General features: G+C 40.3%; 1 protein-coding gene across 1 annotated transcript in view; it reads left to right on the top strand.

The window, feature by feature from the left end:
• The window catches only part of GSR (glutathione-disulfide reductase), a 42,249-nt gene extending 36,604 nt beyond the window's left edge, over positions 1-5,645 (top strand). Inside the window, exons 11-13 of the mRNA XM_061134905.1 lie at positions 1,288-1,419; positions 2,248-2,381; positions 4,698-5,645. Coding sequence (XP_060990888.1) covers positions 1,288-1,419; positions 2,248-2,381; positions 4,698-4,847 — 416 coding nt within the window. The 3' untranslated portion in view covers positions 4,848-5,645. The remainder of the gene's footprint in view (positions 1-1,287; positions 1,420-2,247; positions 2,382-4,697) is intronic.
• The last annotated feature ends 11,475 nt before the right edge of the window (positions 5,646-17,120 follow it).

Below are 17,120 nucleotides of genomic sequence, written 5' to 3'. Positions count from 1 at the left end.
AGTGGTGTGTATATGTTAATCCCAATCTCCCAATATCCTGCCCTGACTATTTAGTCTTGATACAACTAAGATTGATCCCCATCCCTTGAATCCCATGCCTCAGCCTATTGCCTGAGTTAACTGGTGGTGTTTCAGGCTCTCTACCCGCTTCTGTTAGCAGCATCCCTGCATCAGCTTCATTCTGTCCCCTCTGGGGCCTCACCAGCCTTTCCACAATGGCCCAGTTCTTACTCACAAGGAAACTTCCTTGGTCACACACCCAAAGCCTTTCACCTCCTTTAGGAAACTCTCTCAACAAAAGCAAAACAAGCAAAGTTTCAAAGACTTCATAACATAATTGAACAGCCAAAAGTTTTGTCAAAGTGAAGAAAATTTCTTCGATATCCTACTGATTCCTTACTTTGGAAAAAAACTTTTTGTCAGTTTGAAGTCAATAAAATTAAAAACCAGTGCTTATATTGAACTCAGGCATGGGTTCTAAAAGACTGTTAGGAATAAAAACAGGCTAAGGAAAGTAAACTTTTTAAAAACTTAATAAGAAATAAAAATGATTTTTAAAAGACACTTAAAATATTCCTGTGAAGTAGCTGATTGTAAAGTAGAACTGAAGATGCTTGAAATAGATGCTTGAGATGGTTTGCTCCGTAAATATTGTATCAAAAAGCTAACATCCTCATTAAGAGGTAATTGCCATGGAAGAGGATAGGTACATGTACATGTGTGGCTCAGTCCCTTTGCTGTCCACCTGAAACTGTCACAACATTGATAATCAGCTATCACGTGGGCTTAGTTGCCCAGTCGTGTCCGACTCTGCAACCCCTGCCAGACTCCTCTGGCCATGGAATTCTCTAGGCAAGAATACTGAAGGCATTCCCTTCTCCAGGGGATCTCTCCAACCCAGGGATTGAACTCAGGTCTCCTGCATTGCAGGTGGATTCTTTACCATCTGAGCCACCAGGGAAGCCCTTAATAAGCTATATTCCCATATCACATAAAAAGTTTAATTAAAAAAAATAGGTAACTGCCCGATGTTTGCAAACTTGCAAATGTGTTTCTTGGATGTGGGGGGATTGTAATGGAATGTGTAGAATTCGTATAAGCAAATTGTTTTGGATTGTTAATTTAGGCATCGATAGGTCTTTATTATATTGAACTGGATATTGTAATGAGCGTTGATGAAAAACTTGAATTTTTGTGTTAAGCCAGATGAATAAATGATTAGTAGAACAATTCTGCTATGTTAAAATGAACAATAAGCTAGACACTGATTTTAAAATATCTTTGTAGTTGCGATTGCTGCTGGCCGAAAACTTGCCCATAGACTTTTTGAGTGCAAAGAAGATTCCAAATTAGACTATGACAATATCCCCACAGTGGTCTTCAGCCACCCCCCTATTGGGACAGTGGGACTCACAGAAGGTAGGTGGCTAAAAACAAAGGTCATTTATGGTTTCTTCCCCTCCTCTGCTAACTTTAGCTAGGTGTCTATCAGCTGACTAAATCTATCTCAGCTCCCCAAATTATATTTCTTTTTATTGGGTTGGTTAAAAAATTCATTCACATTTTTCCATAAGATGTTACAGAAACACCTGAATGAACTTTTGGGCCAGCACAGTAGTTAGCTTCTTATCATATCTCCAGTTTCTTCCCAGTTGTTAACTACTTTGAAAGTATAATTCCTTTTCCCCACTCCATTTTATCTGTCTTGACTTTTTAAAGCTTTTTAGTTTGAACTAATTTCAAATTTAAAGAAGAGTTGCAGAAACACCAGAGGACTCCTGTCTGCCGATCACGTTTTTGCTTTATCATTTTCTCGCTGTTTGCACACACATACTTCAGTATCTATTTCCTAAGAACAAGGCCATTGCCTTACAGAAGCAGTTTCAAATGAGAATATTTAAATACATGCAATATTATCTAAACTTTAGACCTTATTCAAATTTCGCCAATTACCTCAAATAATTTTATATTTATCATTTTCCCCCAAGTCTTGGATTTGTTCTAGAATAGTACAGTATATTTAGTTTTCATACCTCTTTGGTCTCCTTTAGTCAAGAGACAGAATTCCTTAGCCTGTCTTTTGTCTTTGATGATATTGACATTTATGTTGTAGAATGTCCTTCCTTGTCATTTAGAGTAATTTTCCTTCATGACTTGATTCAGGTTATGTATTTCTGGCCATCTCTCTGACTGCTCAGTGGAATTGTTTCAGTTTCTGATAGGTGCTTTTTCCCCCCTGCCTTACAGATGAAGCCATTTATAAATATGGAAAAGAAAATGTGAAGACTTATTCTACTACCTTTACACCAATGTATCATGCAGTTACCAAAAGGAAAACAAAATGTGTGATGAAAATGGTTTGTGCCAACAAAGAGGAAAAGGTATGGGCCAAGTCCAGTAAGCTGAAGAGTGTCTTCAAGATTGGCAGGGGTGGGGGGTGTTTTCGTCAGGTGGGAAGGGAAGAGACCCAATCATTAAGCTTTTTCTGGTTCAGCCAGCACAGTCGCACTTTTATCTGTCTCTCTATATTGGAGTTATTCATAATATTTCACATAGAAAGAAGGTTCCACTGCTTTGAAAACGTAAGGTGGAGAGGAATTCCCTAGCAGTCCAATAGTTAGGACTTGGCTCTTTCACTGTTGGAGTCTGGTTGCAGAACTAAGATCCCACAAGCTACATGGTTTGACCCAAAAAAGAAAAACATAAGGGGAAAAGGATGTCATTGACCAATAGGCCAGAACAGATAGGCAACTCAGAAATATTGGTAAATGCAAGAATTTAATGTAAGAAGTTTAGATTTAACGTAACCAATCAGTGAGGAAGAAGTTTATTTAGTAAAGTGTTCTGAGATAATCAATTATCTTTTATGGTTTAACATTTTGAGGAACTGCCAAACTGTTTTCCAAAGTGACTGCACCATATTATGTTCCCTTTAGCAACATACAAGGGTTGCAGGTCCTCTTTACCTTCACCAACACTTGTTATTGTGTTTTTTTTAGTTGTAGCCATCCTAGTGGATGTGAAGTGGTATTTCATTGTGATTTTGGTTTGAAGTTGAACAGTTTGGTGTTTTGTGTTGTTTTTTTTTTTTTTAATAACTTTAAAAATGGGTTTTGTTTTGATATTAGGTCAGCTTATTGGGCTTTTCTATAAATTGAGTTAAATATTAAGGTAGAACTTAGCAATATGCCTTGGGAACATGGCTCTGTGAGAAGTGATACCTGAAGATTCAGATGTAGTTTCCAACTTTTCTTATTAAAAAGGGCATAGTTTGTATCTGAATCAGTGTCCCTTAGACTGAAAGCCACAAGACAGGCCCTGGCTTATGAAAATCAATGTCACTGACAGTTAACAGAGGCAGAGAATCAGTATGAAGAGAAGTAAGTAGTTTGGCAGCAAAATAAAAGTTGCTGTTTCTTTCCCTGAATGTTCTCAGTAGCCTGAGAAGCCTGAGATGTCTAGTTATTGAAACAGTGAGGTCCTTACTTACCTCTTCATACCCGTTATTTCTTTATACCATTTATCATTCATTCATTTGGTAACATTACCTGATAGTCAGCTAAAGGCTAAGAACTGGGATATGAACAGAAATAGCTTAAGACTCATGCCATCACCAGAAGCTATTTGTGAATTCAGTTTAGATCACAGTATCTAAAAATTTAGCCATGTTGAATATATACAGTATATGATTTGAGATTTCTTTGTCTTATATTGAGATATAGTTTTTCTCAACTGTTAAAAATATGTATATGTAACATAAAATTTGCATCTTAACCATCTTTTAAGTGTACTGTTCAGTTATACTAAGTATATTCCTGATTTGTTTTGAAGCACAATATTTTTGTGATGAAACTTTATATTCTCTAACTTTGTCTTTCAGCAAACTACTTACCCTAAAAATATTTGCTGGAGATGAACATTAACTAATTTTTAAGTATATTTAGATGAAATTAACTAGTTTTTAAATATATTTAGAAACCTTATTGAAAAGTGTGATTTGAAACAAATGCCTCTCGATGGTCATCTGTGCAGTCAGCCAGCACGTGTGGGTTGAGTGCCTCTAAGAGCTATCTCTGTGCTAGGCTAGATGGATAGAGTGGAAAGCAAAAGTGGACAGGGTCCCCTCCATCTAGAGATCAGTGTCTGCAGGGAAAGACGGACTGTAATTGTCCAGTCCCCAAGTAATACAACTTTGCAGTTGTGATAGAACCGTGATGGAGTAATACTGGGACTGAGTGCTCACATGATGGATGGTTTAACTTGGTCAGAAAGGCAGGTGTAGCCATCTGAAGAATGAAAGGACTTAACACTTGAGAGGGGAGGAAAGAGTGTCCAGACAGAGGGAACAGCCTGTGTTCCATCAGCAGAGAGCATGGTGAATACTCAGGCTGGGAGGAAAGAAAGCTGGTGAGGCTGGAAAGCGGAGAGCCTTTGGGAGAGCTGAGTGAGGTGGGCAGTGGAGGGATGTTGGGGCAGAATTATGCAGGGCCATGTAGGCTGCTTTATGCTATATCAGGATTAGAGATGTAAGTTTCTTTAGAGGCTTGTAAATACTAGGTATCTCTCATGACTAATAAAAAAATCATTAGTGTACAAATATGTGTGTGCGTGTGCACACGCATGTAGAAGGAGATTTATCACAAGGAATTGGCTCATGGAATTGTGGAGGTACAAAATTTTTTTCTTTTCTTTTGCAGGTGGTTGGAATCCATATGCAGGGAATTGGATGTGATGAAATGCTGCAGGGTTTTGCAGTCGCAGTGAAAATGGGAGCAACAAAATCTGACTTTGACAACACGGTTGCTATTCATCCTACCTCTTCAGAAGAACTGGTCACACTTCGTTGAGAACCCAGAGACTTATATGGCTGGCAGCTGGACCAGTAGACCTTCAGAAAGGAACCAAATCATCACGTTTACTTACTGTTCCCATTTTACGTATTTCTTTATCGTAATCAGAATCTTCCAGGTGTGGAAATTTTCAGTCAGCTTATTTATGTAATTAGAAACTTGTTTTGGTATTCAGGATTGACTTTTCACTTGGGCACATCTCTCAGTAATTACTGTTTGTTTTATTAATAGCTCTGGGCTGGCTGGTTTTTGTGTTTTGTTTTAGCCTCATCCCAAGTATAAAACTATATGAAGTACAGTTAAACAAATGTACCTGAATGAATATTGCTTGCTAATTTTTATAGAGGAAGATGACAGCTGCTCTTCACGTTTAAAGAATGCGAGTACAGAGTCATTTCGTTTTCTATGAAGCCAGTACTGTGCTCTGCATATTGCAAAGCTGTTTCAAGGATGTGAGTTTTCTCTAAAAACATATAACTTAAGAGGCATGCCTCCTGTATTTTATTCTTCCTTTTGTTCTAAATGATTTTAAATGATTCCTGTTAACTTTTAAGAGATGAAGTTCATCAAATTTGGGAAAGGTTTGAGGAGGCTGCTTGCCTGAGGGACATTTGAGAAGTGATCCTGGCTTTCAGAAGGAGAGGGACTCAAATACTTCAAAAGTCCTTTCCTCTGCTAAGAGCTCATAGTTCAATGAATGGTTGCAATTTTTGTATGTGTTCTTGTCACTTTATTTTTTTGAAAACTATTTCCAAAAATCTGAAAATAAAATCACAGTCTTTTCTTCTTATAAAATTTGTTATGAGTTAATGGGTAACAGTTCATTTTCTAAGAATATTTCAGATTGAAGGGTCAGATGGCCAAAGTGAGCTACGTTAAGTAGGGTTAAGGCCTTATGGGGGAGAAAAGAGATTTTGCTTTTATAAAACCAGAGACATAATAGAAACATTTAGTGAATATAATGGTTGAGAAATCATAAGTTTTTAGCATTTTATTTCCATTAGCCTTTACCAGCTAGGTTAGGTAAGCTGGTTACATTTTTCCATGGCTTTCCATAGTGACTTAGTGCTACTGACTTTTGTCATTAAGCTTTTACTGAATGTCTTTCTGGTTAGCCATGGCCAGGTTGCCGCTGCACTGACAGATTAGGTAGGTCCAGTCTCAACAAAAGAAAACTGTCACTAATAACCAGGTTATATATCTGTCATGTCGAGAAAACAGGGTCTAAAAATCTGGATCTGAACTGACATAATCACTGCCTATCTCCTCTACCAGCCAAAAGGTCGTGGCCTGCAGTCCTGGGCTCTGCTGACCTGGTGGGTTTCCTTTTATCTCAGGAGCCCGCTACACTGCCTTTTTTCTGGTTCCAGAGTAAACCAACCTGGAAATAACCTTTTCCAAGTGTTAGTCTTCTTTCTCATTAGTCCTCAGCTCAGTCTAGCCTGCAAGCTGATCACCCAAGTTGCTAGTGAAGGCTCAGATACATGAGGCAGTGTGGTGTAGGTGCTCAGTAGGAAGGAAAGCTATAATACTCGGTTTCTTCAAGTAACCAAATAATCTAGCATAAGAGGGAGAATTCTACACAAATAACTGGGATTCAAAGCAGCATGTTAAGCATAGAGTGACCGTATAATTTATTGACTAGAATGGGACACTTTGGGGAGTGGGAGGGGCACTCCTAATTAATTGGGACAGTAGACACAAATTTGTACTCTTGTGGGGAAAAGGGACAGTGCCATCCTAGTGAGGCTTTGGAGAGGTGGAAGGATACAAGTTCAGAGGAAGCAGAAACCAGCAGTTTGCTGGGAAAACAAAGAAAGAGGTGTGTAGGATTTGGAATTTGGGATTGTGGAGGCGGTCGAAGGATGTGGGAGGTACAGTGGGGCAGAGATGACCATGTATATGTGGGAAATGATAAAGTTCAACTTGACTGGAGCTGAAGAGCATGTGTTAGCTGAATGTTTTAGCTGAATCTTCTTTCCCACTTGTTAAACCTGATGATCTGGTAATATATTGATACATAACAAACTGCCTGAAAACAGTTGCTTAACCTAGCAATCATTTTATACTTCACAATTTTGTGGGTCAGAAATTGGAGCAGGACTGAGCTTGCAAGGATGACTCTACTGTTGATATTGATAAAAATCAGTTGGTGGTGTTCATATGGCAGATGGGCTGGTTTAGTGAGTTTAAAACAATTGTCCGTGTGTCAGACACTTGGACAGGGATGACTGACTGAAAGGCTGGGCTCAGCTGGGGCTGTCAACCAAACTGCCCACATGTGGCCTCTCTAGCATGGCCGTCTCCAAGTTGATAGACTTGGATGGAAGCTCAGGGCTCCCAGAGATTGTTCCAGGATTCCCAGACAGGCAATGTAAGCCCTATGACCTAACCTTGGAAGTTCTAGAATGTCGCTAATGCTATGTTTTATCAGTTAAGCAAGTCACAGAGGATTTAAGAGGGAGTGAATTGGACTTCAACCATCATTGGGAAGAGTGGTAAATTTGTGGTCATCTGTAATCACACACACTAATGGCAATCTACTCATTTTACAATGCTTGACTAATGCTTCACCTTTGTGAAGACTTTTCTTTCATAGTCTAATGCATATGTATTCCCATAATTCCTTGTCACATCAGGCGGTCTACACTCTGTGTTCACCTCGTATAGGTCACTTTCTACTTAGTATCAATCATTTTCTGTATTCTCTGTTTTAGTTTTGTAATATTCCTGGTATATTATACAGCAAATTTGGCTACACAAGGACAAAGGTATGTGATTGTGTGATTTTTGAGACTAAGATCTATATTTAAAAAGAGCCCTGTTACCCTAACCGTATAATCCTCAACTTTTTTGTGAAAAATGGATAGGCAGGATTTTCAAGCCTTCAACCTTTTCATGAATTTTTGCGTGAATCTGACCTCCAGGGAAACAGGTAGATACAGAAAATGATTTCCATTGTGCTCTACTCTGAGAAATAACCTCTTTTTTTGCCATTGCCATTGATACAACATCAATAAAGATCAAAGTCAACATTTTAAAGGTAAGAATGATTGTATACAGTCATTTCTAGATTTTATATAGTGTACTTTAAGTGCTATTTAATGTCTTAGGAGAAGTTTCCAAAAATGCTAGATGGTAGGTAGCACTGGCGTTAAATCTAGATTTTACATAAAAATTTTATGCAAACAATTCCCCTTAAGTTGTATAAGCAAACATTTGTCCATTTTGCATGTTCAACCTCTAGACTCCATACGTTTAAGGAATCCCAACCTTACAAGCCTTGGAGACAAAGCCCAACTCCCCATATAGAACCTAGAAATGCCAGGTGCATGACTTCCCAGGCTCCCTTGCAGCTAAGGAGGAGGCACATGACAGACTTGGCCAATCAGATGCACCCATTCCTGACCATTCAAGAAACCAGTGATGCAAAGAAACAGGGATAGGAGGATCCATCCTAGTTGTGGGTGATGGCAGTTGTGGCAGTAAAATCAAGGGGCAGCCTGGCTGCAGTCCTAGTGCCTCTTGTTGGTTTCTAGCTATCGTGATTAGAACACCAAGACACTAATGCTCACCTCACTGGCCCATTTCAGAGTCATGGTTTTGGCCACTGTGACTCTGGCTGCCTAACTTCTGAATATGAATTACCAGTCCTCCCAAGATTCTGTGAGTGAGCTACCCTACATAGGATACCATTCCTTTTACTTAAATTAGTCCATGGTTATCTAAAAGTGACACTGACACTTATTTTCCTAAAACCATCTTGAATTTCAAGAAAGCTTGTCTATTAGGACACTTGCTGCACTGCCATTAAATATTTTCCCATATGCTTTGCTCCTTTCAAAGTCAGGGAGCACACCCTACACATTTTTGTCTGTGTGTTCCTCTTGTTCACTGCAGCGTCCGGTACTGTTGAGTGACTGGGAGCAGTGGAAGATGACAGTAGAAAATTAGGTTGTGCTGTTTGAAGAGAACCTTGATAAATGGATGAGAAGATGAGCAACAAGGAATCATTGAAGATCGTCAGAGGAGAAAATGTCACCAAAGTGGGGTTAGAAGATGAAGGTGGAAATAGCAAAAAAGTAGAGAGTAGGATGGAGATCAGCAATGAGGCTGGCACTATCTTTGTGTAAGTCCATAAAGGACCTGGACCGGGGTGGTGGCAGTGGGAGTGGAAAGGAACACAAGCAAGAAAAATTGTATTAAAATGAACTTGCAGAATTTGTGAGCTGATTGAATTTAGGGCTTGAGGGGAAGGGAAGAGTCAAAACGAGGCCTGATGTTTCCAGCAGGAGGGACTGGGAGAAAGATGATACCATTCACAGAAAGACCATTAATAAAATACCAAGAACAGGCAGAGGAACTGGTTGACAGGGAGCAGATGCTTCAAGATTTAGGCATGTTGAGTTTGTGGTCCCAGTAGGGTCCTGGAGACAAAAAAGCTGGAGTTTAGAAGAAAAGTCACGTCTTGGGAGAGATTTGTGAATTACACACCTGGAGATCATAGTTAAAGCCACAAGTCTATCCATGACCCTTCGGGAGTGTGAAGAGAGAAGAGGCCAGAGCATCAATAATGCCCACATTTAAAGGATGGATAAAGGGTAAAATCTTGGAGGAAAAAGACAGGATAGAAATAAAGTCAAGGGGGAAGGTACTCGAGGAAAAAGGGAGAAAAGTCTTAGGCCACTGAACCTGAAGGCAGAGGAATGTTCACAGAGTGTCCGTGTTCTTCAGCCAAGGAGCACAGGGACCCCATCTTTGAACAAGTTTTGCCTGCGTGCTAAGTTGCTCCAGTTGTGTTCTATTCTTTGCAACACCATGGACTGTAGCCCTCCAGGCTCCTCTGTCCTTGAGATTTTCCAGGCAAGAATACTGGAGTGGGTTGCCATTTCCTCCTTCAGGGGACCTTCCTGACCCAGGGACTGAACCCAGGTCTCCCGCATGGCAGGTAGATTCTTTACTACCTTTTTTCTTTACAGGAAAACCCCATGCTTGAGTGTGGGGAGGAATAAATACTAGAGTGAATAAGACATGCTTTCATCATTGGGGACATGCAAATCAAAAACCACAGTGAGATATCACCTCACACCTGTCAGAATAGGTATTGTCAAAAAGAACACAAATAACAAATGCTGATGAAGATGTGCAGAAAAGGGAATCCTATTATACTCTTGATGGAAATGTAAATTGGTACACCTAATTTGGAAATAAATATATGGAGGCTTCTATAAAAACTGAAAATAGAACTGCCATATCATCTAGCAATTCCACTCCCGGATATATATCTGAAGAGAACAAAAACATGAACTCAAAGATACATGCGCCCCAGTGTTCGCGGCACTTGGAAATTATTTACAATTTCCAAGATATATGGAAGCAAGCGTCCATCAAGGGATGAATAAAGAAGATTTGGTATTCATGTGTGTATATATACATATGCTGTGCTTAGTCTCTGTCGTGTCTGACTCTTTGCAACCCCGTGGACTGTAGCCCGCCAGTCTCCTCTGTCCATGGGATTCTCCAGGCAAGAAAGCTGCAGTAGGTTGCCATGCCCTTCTTCTCCCTCTTATACATACATATAATGGAATACTACCCATCCATAAAGAAGAATGAAATAGCAACAACATGGATGGACTTGGAGGTTATTATGCTAAGTGAAATAATTCAGAGAAAGATAAATACTGTATGATACCATTTGTGTGTGGAATCTAAAAAATATAACAAACTAGTGAATATAACAAAAAAGAAACAGACTCACAGATATAGAGAAGAAACTAGGGTTATGAATGAGGAGAGGGAAGGGAAAGGGGCAATATAGGAGTACGGAATTAAGATATACAAGCAGTTATGTGGAAAATAAGCTATGATACATTGTACAACCCAGGGAATATAGCCAACATTTCAGAATAAGTATAAATGGAGTATAGCCTTTAAAATTGTGTATCCCTATACTGTACACCTCTAACATATAATTTTGTACATCAACTATTCTTGAATTGGAAAAACAAGAATGAAGTTCCGACACACTCTGGTGTTGATGAGCCTTTAACACGTTATTCTGAGTGAAATAAGCCAGACAAAGGACAGATATTGTATGCGTCTACTTATATAAGGTGCCCAGAATAGGCAAATTCATAGAGACAGAAAGTAGAATAGAGATTGTCAGCCTGGGAGGAGGAAGGTGTGGGGAATTAACATTTAATGGGTGCTGCTTGGGATGATGAAAAAAAGTTCTGAAAATGGGGAGTGGTGATGGTTTCATAACATTGTGAATGTACTTAATCCCACTGCATTATGGACCTAAAATGGTAGATTTAACTTTATATTTTACCTCATTAAATTTTTTTTTAAATAATGCAGGGAAGGAAATATATCTGGAACTGCTGCAGCCATCTTGTGGCCATGAGGGCAAAGTTATGCCACAGTTAGCAGATGTGAAGATGGTTCATAATGACACTGTGGTAGTGTTGAATTAATGAGACCCCAAAATATCTGTCTCTGCATTTGTTATGTGGGATTAGAAACTACATATTATTTCAGTTATATTTAGAATAGATCTTTCGTTACTTGCAGTCAAAACATTCTAAACCATAGAATACATTTCCATAGTTCTGAGTTTGCTTATAAGCAAGAAATGAACTTTTTCTTGTAAAAATTTAATTTATAAAACTGCATTTACAAAATTGTAGGAAATACCTTTTGCATTAAAAAGCTAAATAGCAGGATTGTTTTCTATAGCAAGTTTCATATAGCACATGCAAAGTATTAGCAGTTATCAGACATTTAGGTAATACTGAATTAAAGTTTGTTCCTTTTTCCTTAGTGTTTTAAAAATATTTAAGTCTCAAAATTCTACTTATATAAAACCTCTAGAGTATATTGTACCACTATTGAATAAAATAACTATTATATATAAAACATCTATGAAATATATAAAATTCATAAAAAGACTGTTGAAATTTTTATTCAGATGAACCCAATATCAATACCCCAGGGTTTTAATAATTTGAAAAAATGTAATATGTGGTTATAGAATTTGTAATAGTTCATAAATACTTTGAAAGCTCAGTCTGTTTTAAAGATTATTGCTATGCCTAGATATCTCTTAAATTGAAGACTGCTTTCTTTGTTTTTTCCCTCTCTTAAGAATTTCCTCCCTTTTTCCCTCCTGTTTGAGTTGTCTTTTTACTCATTGTCTTCATGGAGGAATATGTCAGCAGAGAACAGAAAGAACTTTGATTTTCAAAAGCTTAACTCTTGAGGATACCCTTTATCCCCTTTCTTGGCATACTATTTTTTTTCTGAATAATATCTTCTTCCTTTCCTTTGAAAACTCAAATGCCAACTCATCAGCATTGATGTTGTTGGTTTTTGTATCCAATTTGACTAACGAAAATGACATCTCATGGTGGTTATGCTTTGCATTACTAGGACTCCTTGTGAGAGTGGGTCTATTTTCATGTCTTTGTTGTGATGGATTCCTGGTCTTCAAATGTCAAACAGGATCAGAATGGAAAGTAAGAACAAGGTGAATATAGAAACAAGAAATTTGGGCCAATACTACACTAGACAAAGGAACTTTCAAGAAATTATACTTAACATGGAGATGGAGGGTAGACAGACTCCTCCAAGTCAAACACTTGCAGTGAAATAAAGCTGCAAAGCCTGACGAGCAGAATGGAATCTGAGTGTCTAGAGCAACTTTGTGGCATATGCTGGAGGCTTAATTACTGACTGGGGAAGTGGGAGAAGACTGAGGTTGGTCCCCCATGAGGTTATATTGTAGGTGGTTTATAGGGTCTGGAGCCAGGGTGCATGGCTCTGAGCCTGCGTAATACTGTTTATTTGCTGGGTGACCTTGGACAAGTTACTTAATCTCTTGCTGCCTTCCTTTTTTCATATGTAAAATAGGGATAGTTAGAGTATTTACTTCACTGGGTTCTTGTGAGGATTAAATGAGTTGATGCAGGTAAAGAAGTTAGCATAATAACTAGTGCATAATAAACTCGGTTGCCCATAGCTATTCTTTGTCAGGCCAGTGAAAACTTCATACAGGAGCCTGATTTCAACATGTCTTCAAAGGGTGAGTGAGTGAGTGAACTTGCTCAGTCGTGTCCGACTCTTTGCGATCCTGTGGACTGTAGCCTACAAGGCTCCTCCATCCATGGAATTTTCCAGGCAAGAATACTGGAGTGGGTTGTCATTTCCTTCTCCAGGGGATCTGCCCAACCCAGGGATCAAACCTAGGTCAAGTGGGGTTACAAAAGGGGAAGTCTGAGTTAAGGCAATAATTCAGGTTCATTGTTTTAAAACATTTGCTGGGTTTCTTCTATGTGCAGGGCACTGTGCCAAGTCCCAGAGAAGACAGAAGCTTCTGGTCAGGAAAGATGAAGAGACTTTGCAATCAAACCAAAAGCTTGCAATCAAACCAAAAGTTGAAGGGTGGGAGGAGGCACAAAGGTGTTTCGAAGCCAGCAGGTTCTGTGCCCCTTGGCCTTTGGTCTCTGGCTCTCTTAGGCCACTTGCTGCCAAGGATGCCAACAGAGGTGGGGCTGAAGCCCTACTGTGATAGGAAAAGGGAAGAGAACAAGTTTAAATTATCCTTCTGCAGGGGATCTTCCCAAAACAGGGATTGAACCCTGGTCTTCCACAATGCAGGCAGATTCTTTGTCAGATGAACCACCAGAGAAGCCCTAAATTATTGCCATCTGTCCCTAAGTTGTATCTGACTCTTTGCAACCCCATGGGCTGTAGCCCACCAGGCTCCTTTGTCCATGGGATTTCCCAGGCAAGAATACCGGGGCAGGCTGCCATTTCCTTCTGGGGGTAGGGGGCACTTAAGTTATACCCAATCTTTAAAGTGTTTTTGTTGTTTTGTTTTTAAATTTGATTAATTTATTTGATCATGCCGAACGGCTTGCTGGATCCATCCCACACCCCCTTCTTTGGAAGGGTGGAGTCTTAACCATTGGCCTGCTAGGGAAGTCTCAAGTGAAAGTTTTTTTGATGACTTACAATGAAGTTGCTGCCAGGCAAAGGGTTATTGGGACAGCTGACTTTCATTTACGGACCCTAGTTGAGAAAAGGATGTTGTTGAAAGTAGTGAAAGTTAGTCACTCAGTCATGTGTGTCCAACTCTTTGTGACCCCATGGACTGTAGCCCACCAGGCTCCTCTGTCCATGGATTTCTCCAGGCAAGAATACTAGAGTGGGTTGCCATTTCCTTCTCCAGGGGATCGTCCTGACCAAGGAATCAAACCCAGGTCTCCCGCATTGCAGGCAGACTCTTTACCAACTGAGCCAGCAGGGAAGCCACTGTTGAAAGTATAGAGATTAATTATAGCTGTTGTACGGGGAGACCAGTTGACCCCTTGGGAAGTGTCTCTGAGGACATCAGTAGGTAGGTACTTAGTTCTATGGGTGCAAGAGCTAAGGTTTCAGCATAGTCCTCTAGCAAGCTAGGGATGAACCCAGTGGCTTTCAACCATAAAGTGATAGCTCTATTCCATGTCATCCTCACTCCAGAATCCGGTAGACACAATGCCCCAACCTGGAATATGGCAGGTGAAAAAAAGCAAGACAGTGAATCACAAACTAGCTCTTAAAGCTTCTTCTTCGTTATTACATGTGTCACATTCCATTAGCCTAAGCAAGTCACATGCCACTCCTATGTTTAACAGGGCGGTATAATCTTCCTTCAAGAAGAGGTGAGTAGTTATGAACAATTACACAACCTACCATAGAAGCCATTGGATTTGGCAATTGGGAAATCATTGGTGACCTTTGAATAGACTTTAACTGGAGACTTGGATTCTAATAATAATAGCTATAATTTGCTTGATTGCTTGCTCTAATCCACATACTCTGGTGAATGCCTTACCTTTATGGTCTCATTTAATCCTTGTTTGATAACCATGATGAAGTGATCACTCACCTAGAACCAGACATCCTAGAATGTGAAGTCAAATGGGCCTTAGGAAGCATCACTACAAACAAAGCTAGTGGAGGTGATGGAATTCCAGTTGAGCTATTTCAAATCCTAAAAGATGCTGTGAAAGTGCTGCACTCAATATGCCAGCAAATTTGGAAAACTCAACAGTTGCCACAGGACTGGAAAAGGTCAGTTTTCATTCCAATCCCAAAGAAAGGCAATGCCAAAGAATGTTTAAACTACCACCCAGTTGCACTCATCTCACACGCTAGCAAAGTAATGGTAAAAATTCTCCAAGTCAGGCTTCAACAGTATGTGAACTGTGAACTTCCAGATGTTCAAGCTGGATTTAGAAAAGGCAGAGGAACCAGAGATTAAATTGCCAACATCCATGGGGTCATCAAAAAAGCAAGAGATTTCCAGAAAAACATCTGCTTTATTGACTACTCCAAAGCCTTTGACTGTGTGGATCACACCAAACTCTGGAAAATTCTGAAAGAGATGGGAATATCAGACCACTTTACCTGCCTCCTGAGAAGTCTGTATGCAGGTCAAGAGGCAACAGTTAGAACTGGACATAGAACAACAGACTGGTTCCAAATAGGGAAAGGAGTATGTCAAAGCTGTATATTGTCACCCTGTTTATTTAACTTATATGCAGAGTACATCCTGCAAAATGCTGGGCTGGATGCAGCACAAGCTGGAATCAAGACTGCTGGTAGGAATAGCAATAACCTCAGATATGCAGATGACACCACCCTTATGGTAGAAAGCGAAGAAGAACTAAAGAGCCTCCTGATGAAAGTGAAAGAGGAGAGTGAAAAGCTGGCTTAAAACTCAACATTCAGAAAACTAAGATCATGGCATCTCGTTCCATCACTTCATGGCAAATAGATGGGGAAACAATGACTTTATTTTGGGGGGCTCCAAAATCACTGCAGATGATGACTGCAGCCATGAAAACATGCTTCCTTCTTGGAAGAAAAGCTATGACCAACGTAGACAGCATATTCAAAAGTAGCGACATTACTTTGCCAACAAAGGTCCATCTAGTCAAAAGCTATGGTTTTTCCAGTAGTCATGTATGGATGTGAGAGTTAGACTACAAACTAAGCTGAATGCCGAAGAATTGATGCTTTTAAACTGTGGTGATGGAGAAGACTCTTGAGAGTCCCTTGGACTGCAAGGAGATCAAACCAGTCGATCCTAAAGGAAATCAGTCCTGATTATTCATTGGAAGGACTGATGCTGAAGCTGAAACTTCAATACTTTGGCCACCTGATGCAAAGAACTGACTCATTGGAAAAGACCCTGATGCTGGGAAAGATTGAAGGCAGGAAGAGAAGGGGACAACAGAGGATGAGATGGTTGGATGGCACCACTGACTCGATGGACATGAGTTTGATCAAGCTCCGGAATTGGTGATGGACAGGGAAGCCTGGCATGCTGCAGTCCATGGGGTCACAAAGAGTTGGACACGACTGAGCCACTGAACTGACTGAACTAAATCCTTGTTATGGGCTGTGTGTTTGTGCCCTCCTCAATTCATACATCGAAACCCTCAGTGGGATGGTATTAGGGGGTAGTGTCTTTGGGAGGTAACAGGGTGGGTGGAGCCTTCGTGGTATGATTGGTGCTTATAAGAAGAGACGGGAGAGAGCTTGGTTCCTTTCTTTCAGTTACTCTGTTCTCTGCCACGTGAGGACACAGCAAGAAGGCAGCCATCTGCAATCCAGGAAGCAGGCTCTCACCAAACACTGGTTCTGTTGACACCTTGATCTTGGGTTTTCTGGCCTCCAGAAGCGTGAGATATAAATGTTTTTTGTTTAAGCCACCCAGTCTATGGTAATTTGTTATAGCAGCCTAAGCTGCCTGAGAAAATCCTTTTTATCACAGGTGAGGAAGCACAGGTTTGCAAAGATGAAATAGTGGCTCAAGGCCATTTGACTATTAGTAAATGGTGGATCAGGCTTCCTAGGTGGAGCTCGTGGTAAAGAATCTGCCGGCAGTGCAGGAGACCAAGGTTTGATCCCTGGGTCGGGAAGATCCCCTGGAGGAGGAAATGGCAACCCACTCCAGTATTCTTGCCTGGAGAGTCCCATGGACAGAGGAGCCTGGTGGGCAACAGTCAGTGGGGTCACATAGTCAGACACGACTGAGCGCACACAGCAGCCGTGGCAGCAAATAAAGAAAAGCTCTCTGGGGACGTCCCTGGTGATCCAGTGAGTAAGACTCCACACTCCCAATGCAAGGGGTACAGATTTGATCCCCGGCCAGGGAACTATTATCCCACATGCCACAATGCATGGCCAAAAACAAAACAAAAAAAGGAAAAGAGA

The sequence above is a fragment of the Dama dama genome, chromosome 32 (genome assembly GCF_033118175.1).
Source record: "Dama dama isolate Ldn47 chromosome 32, ASM3311817v1, whole genome shotgun sequence".
Classification (NCBI taxonomy): domain Eukaryota; kingdom Metazoa; phylum Chordata; class Mammalia; order Artiodactyla; family Cervidae; genus Dama; species Dama dama.
This window is presented reverse-complemented; position numbering and strand designations above follow the sequence as displayed.